Here is a 4,875-nt window from a genome sequence, read left to right on the forward strand (position 1 = left end):
GATCTGGTTCTTATCATTAAGTTATCAAAACATAATAAGGCACATAACCTATCAGAAGTTAAAACGCTTAACTTTATAAAGTGAAAAATTTAGACACATGTACCTTAATAAATTCTTTGACAATCCCAAGGCGAATTTAACATTACAAAATAACTTTTGTAGCTTACTTATTTTTAATATAACTTTTAAGGGCATAAAATCCAATAATATTATAGTATCATTTTAGTCTTTCACATTTAAATATTGATCTTTATACATATAATATAATATGATATGATGGTCATTGTTTAGATAATTAGAATAATCTAATTTAGTTAATAGTTGAAAATAAGTGCTCATGGGTTCGACATCTAACTTCTAGTTATTTTATTACTTGATGACAGCGTATACTTGCATGTGCGTTTGACCGCAATAAGTTTTTGGCGTTGTTGCCCAGAGGACTATTTATTATGTTAGTTAGTGTAATATGGAGTAATATACACTTATTACACTCTTGACTATAAAGAGAGACTGCTCCAAAATTTGTTGCACGATTATATTATTATTTTGTCAATTTAGTAGTAGATGAAAAAAGATCAACATAAATTAAAATAGAAAAAAGCAAACAAAAACATATGGCCTTGTGTATCGTTGAAAACGAAGAACAATGTGCCTCAATGAAAGAAAATGACGGAACATTATCGTCTACAATTATTTTTGTGGACTTCAATTTAGCTATTTATAGAAAATGAAGAAGGGTCAAAAATATTTCCTACGCTATTCAAAAATATTCATTTATACCCTCCGTTATACTATTGGTCAACTATAGTCCCCGGCGTTATAATACCCTCTGCCGTTAGGACCCTCAACCATGACAAAATTATCCCACGTGGCCTGGATACCACATGGCATGCCATCTCATCGCATCTATCCCATTTTCTTCTCCCTCCTACTTCTTCCACCAACATTACCTCCTTCTTCACCAACATCATCTATTCTTCCACCACCATTAGACCGCTAGTTTTGACCACCATCAAACCGTCATTCTTTCGTCAGAAATCAAACTGAATCGAAATTTTGATTTCTTGGTCTCTCTTTATAAATGCTATCGTAAACTGTACCAGAGACTATGGGAAGAGAACAGTCTATTGAAATTTTTTATCCAACTTTTTCTGCCATAAAATCCAGTTTACACAAAAAGCTTGACTTGCTTTTATACGTCTCATCACCGTCTCAATGAGTTACAAATTCTTACTGCATTACCTTCGAAATTGAGAATTTCTATGTCACGAGACTGCTACTCCTTTATAAGAATTCTAGAATCATATGACATGAGGAATTTTGCATACACTGTCTTACCTCTTTCCATAGCGTACACGTTCCAGGAAATTGGTTGTCAAATATTGTCCACAACAAATTAATGGAGTCCAATTAAGCAATGATATGTCTTCTATGTGCTTTAATCGTCTGATATTTCCTCTTAGGCTTATTTGATCTTCGAATGTCCCAGTTTCTCCCATAGTCTATCTGGCCATAATTCGAGAATTCTGTTCCAATATCAATCCAATGATGTAAGTCTACTTTGCAAATTAGGTTTGGCATTCCACCCATTGGATGGAATACTGCAGGCAGTGGCACATGTAGCAGCTCTTTTCCTGTTGCCTATATTAAACTACTATATCATCCTAAAACATATCCTAAAATGACACCAAAAAATCAAAATTTTCGTTTCCGTTTGATTTTTGGTGAAAGAATAATGGTTTAATGATGGTCAAGACTAGTGGATGGTGGTGAAGAATAGGTGCGAGGTGAAGTAAGAGGTGATGCTAGTGGTGGTTTGGGTAATGGGTGAAGAAGGAGGTGGTGATGCATGGAAGGAGAAGTAGGGGAGGAGGTAAAATGGATATGTGCGATGAGGTGGCATACTACTTGGCATCCACCTCAGCAATATTTCTGGTCACGTGGGATAATTTTGCCATGGTGGATGGTCCTAACGGCAGAGGGGTATTTTTACACCAGTTTTATGACGTCAGAGGCTATAGTGGACCAATAGTATAACGGGGGATATAAGTGAATATTTTTGAATAGTAGAGGGGTATTTTTGACCCTTCTCCGTATAGAAAATATAATATGAAATGAATGCATTGGGATTTTTTTTTCATTTTTCTTATCACATAGAATGCACATTAGAGGTCGGAAACCAAGATGAAAAGAACAAAAAAGAAAGAAAAAGAAAAAGTAATTATTTGCTAGCTAGAAGCAGGGCAAGTATCTTGGTTGCTTTCTAGTGAACGTACATCGTACGAAACTAATTTTGTGGTTAAAGTTAGATTACGGTTTCCTTTTTGTCATGCAATGCAAATAAATGCGGTCGAACATCTCCTTTAGTTTGTGCGGTGAAGCTTTTCCGAATATGTGCCAACACACAAAATCAGCTTCAGCAATTTTTAATATGACGTTTGTTTTCTATATACATTTGTCTCCAAATATATTATACCCTATTCTTGATTTCGTCTGAATACTCCTTGCTCAAACAAAAATGGATATCCCCTTTTACAGTCTTCTAATTCCTCTGTTTGTTTTCATTTTCTTCCTTCATCAATGGTTCTTTGCTACTTCAAACACCCAAAAAAGGTTACCCCCATCTCCAAGAAAGCTTCCAATCATACGAAATTTGCACCAACTTGGGTCGCATCCTCACCGTTCACTTCTCAAACTATCAGAAAAATATGGTCCAGTGATGCTACTTCACTTTGGCAGTAAGCCAGTGGTTGTTGCTTCCTCTGTAGATGCTGCTCATGATATCATGAAAACCCACGACCTCGTCTGGTCAAATAGACCTAAATCTAAAATGGCTGATAGACTCTTTTATGATTCCAAGGATGTGGCCTTTAGTCCATATGGTGAATACTGGAGGCAAGTTAGAAGTGTTACTGTGCTTCACCTTCTTAGCAACAAAAGAGTCCAATCTTTTCGTGATGTCAGAGAAGAAGAAATATCGAACATGATTGGAAAAATCAGGCAAGAGTGTGATTCTTCACTGATAAACTTAAGAGATCATTTATGTTCGCTAACTGAAAACATAATTAGCAGAGTGGCCTTAGGGAGGAAATATAATGAAGGGGAAAGAGGAATCAATGCTAAGGCTATCCTAGATGAATTTGGTGATCTTTTGGGTACATTCAACGTCGGGGATTATATTCCGTGGCTTGAATGGGTCAATAAAATAAAGGGTCTTGACACCAAAGTGGAGAAAGTAGCTAAGGAGTTGGATACATTTTTTGATAATGTGATTGAAGAACATATCAAAAAAGGAGAATACGGTGCGGGTGAAGCTAAAGACTTGGTGGATGTTTTGTTGGAAATTCAGAATGGGAAGGAAACAGGCTTTCCTCTTCAAAGGGATTCATTGAAAGCTCTTCTCTTGGTAAGGATCTTCTACTTCCACATTGCCATTTGCGTATTATCTAGTGGCAGAACCAAGTTTTATGCCCCGGATGGTTGACTCATAAGCCTAATTACAATGTAACATAACATAACTGTTGCTTAATTTGTTTTTTGTGTTTCTTTCTTAATCCATAGGACATATTTGCTGCTGGTACGGATACAACGTATACAGCTTTAGAATGGATAATGACAGAGCTTTTGAGGCATCCAAGAGTCATGGAGAAATTACAGAGTGAAGTGCGACAATTAGCCCAAGGGAAATCAGAGATAACAGAGGATGACTTAGGAAATATGCAGTATCTGAAAGCAGTGATCAAAGAAACTCTCAGACTTCATCCACCGGTTCCACTGCTAATCCCTCGAGAATCAATAGAAGACGTAGAATTGCTAGGCTACCACATACCTGCTAAAACTCAAGTCATTGTCAATGCTTGGACAATAGGAAGAGATCCTTTGTCGTGGGAAAATCCGGAGGAGTACCGACCAGAGAGGTTCTTGAATAGTAATATTGATGTCAAAGGATTAAATTTTGAGTTGATTCCTTTTGGAGCAGGCAGAAGGGGCTGCCCAGGAATTGCTTTTGCTAATGTGGTAAATGAGCTAGCAATAGCAAGGCTTGTGCACAAGTTCAATTTTGTATTACCAGAAGGGATAAAAGGGGAGGATTTGGATATGACTGAAGGCACTGGCATCACGATTCGTAGGAAATCACCTTTGCTAGCATTGGCCACTCCTTGCTCCAGTTAGGAGGCTTTTTCCTCCATTTCTTACTATCACTAATTCTATATATCCACCAGTACTAGATAAGCCGTGGAACATAGTTCCCACCATTGTTATGGCTAATAGTAATTTTATAATCTGTATTAAGCGTACTGGTTGGACTCCCTTTTTCAGTGTTTATACATACGCTTTATTTTCTCGTTTACACGATTTCTTCTTCTAACATGCTTCACAGATAACATTGATATACCGAAAAATACGAGCTATCCTAAACGATAGGGACTAAAGATGTTATTCTCTTGCTATTCGATATTTAACTATCCAACTGAGTAAAGTCCACATTTAGTTAGTATATAACCGATTGAAAATGTTTAGGAAAAAGAAAGCGTAGTTTTGGGTTGTCTGAGTTCAGTAAGGATCTTCTGTCCACTGTGTCAAGAACCAGTCTGTTGTTTCATTCTGCTCTTTCCTCCCTCGACTTGTGTGTATTCTCACCAGCATCACTTAATTTTTTTTTTTCTTCTATCATTTTTGGGCAAAAGTCGCCTTTTGGCGGCAGGGATTTGGCAGACTCCTACAATGTATAATTGCAAAAAGGAGGGAGACTTATGGTTGTGTCACGACCCAAAATTCCTCCAAAGATGTCGCGGTGATATCTAGTCTTTAAAATTAGGTAAGCCTAACACATACCGAAATGATAACAGATTATACTAAACAACTATTAAACAT

At 36.9% G+C, this 4,875-nt stretch overlaps 1 protein-coding gene across 1 annotated transcript; it reads left to right on the forward strand.

The window, feature by feature from the left end:
• Positions 1-2,121: 2,121 nt before the first annotated feature.
• LOC107808732 (cytochrome P450 71A4) lies at positions 2,122-4,349 on the forward strand. The gene is made up of 2 exons (XM_016633296.2): positions 2,122-3,406; positions 3,562-4,349. The coding sequence occupies exons 1-2, from the start codon at positions 2,519-2,521 to the stop codon at positions 4,171-4,173; spliced, it is 1,500 nt and encodes a 499-aa protein (XP_016488782.1). The 5' UTR covers positions 2,122-2,518; the 3' UTR covers positions 4,174-4,349.
• The last annotated feature ends 526 nt before the right edge of the window (positions 4,350-4,875 follow it).

Source organism: Nicotiana tabacum, chromosome 4, assembly GCF_000715075.1.
Source record: "Nicotiana tabacum cultivar K326 chromosome 4, ASM71507v2, whole genome shotgun sequence".
In the NCBI taxonomy this organism is placed as follows: domain Eukaryota; kingdom Viridiplantae; phylum Streptophyta; class Magnoliopsida; order Solanales; family Solanaceae; genus Nicotiana; species Nicotiana tabacum.

Excerpts from the sequence above, each read along its gene's own strand:
- LOC107808732 (XM_016633296.2), top strand. The coding sequence starts at position 2,519 with ATGGATATCCCCTTTTACAGTCTTCTAATTCCTCTGTTTGTTTTCATT. Across the intron at positions 3,407-3,561 it reads CATTGAAAGCTCTTCTCTTG|GACATATTTGCTGCTGGTAC; the intron begins GTAAGGATCTTC and ends CTTAATCCATAG.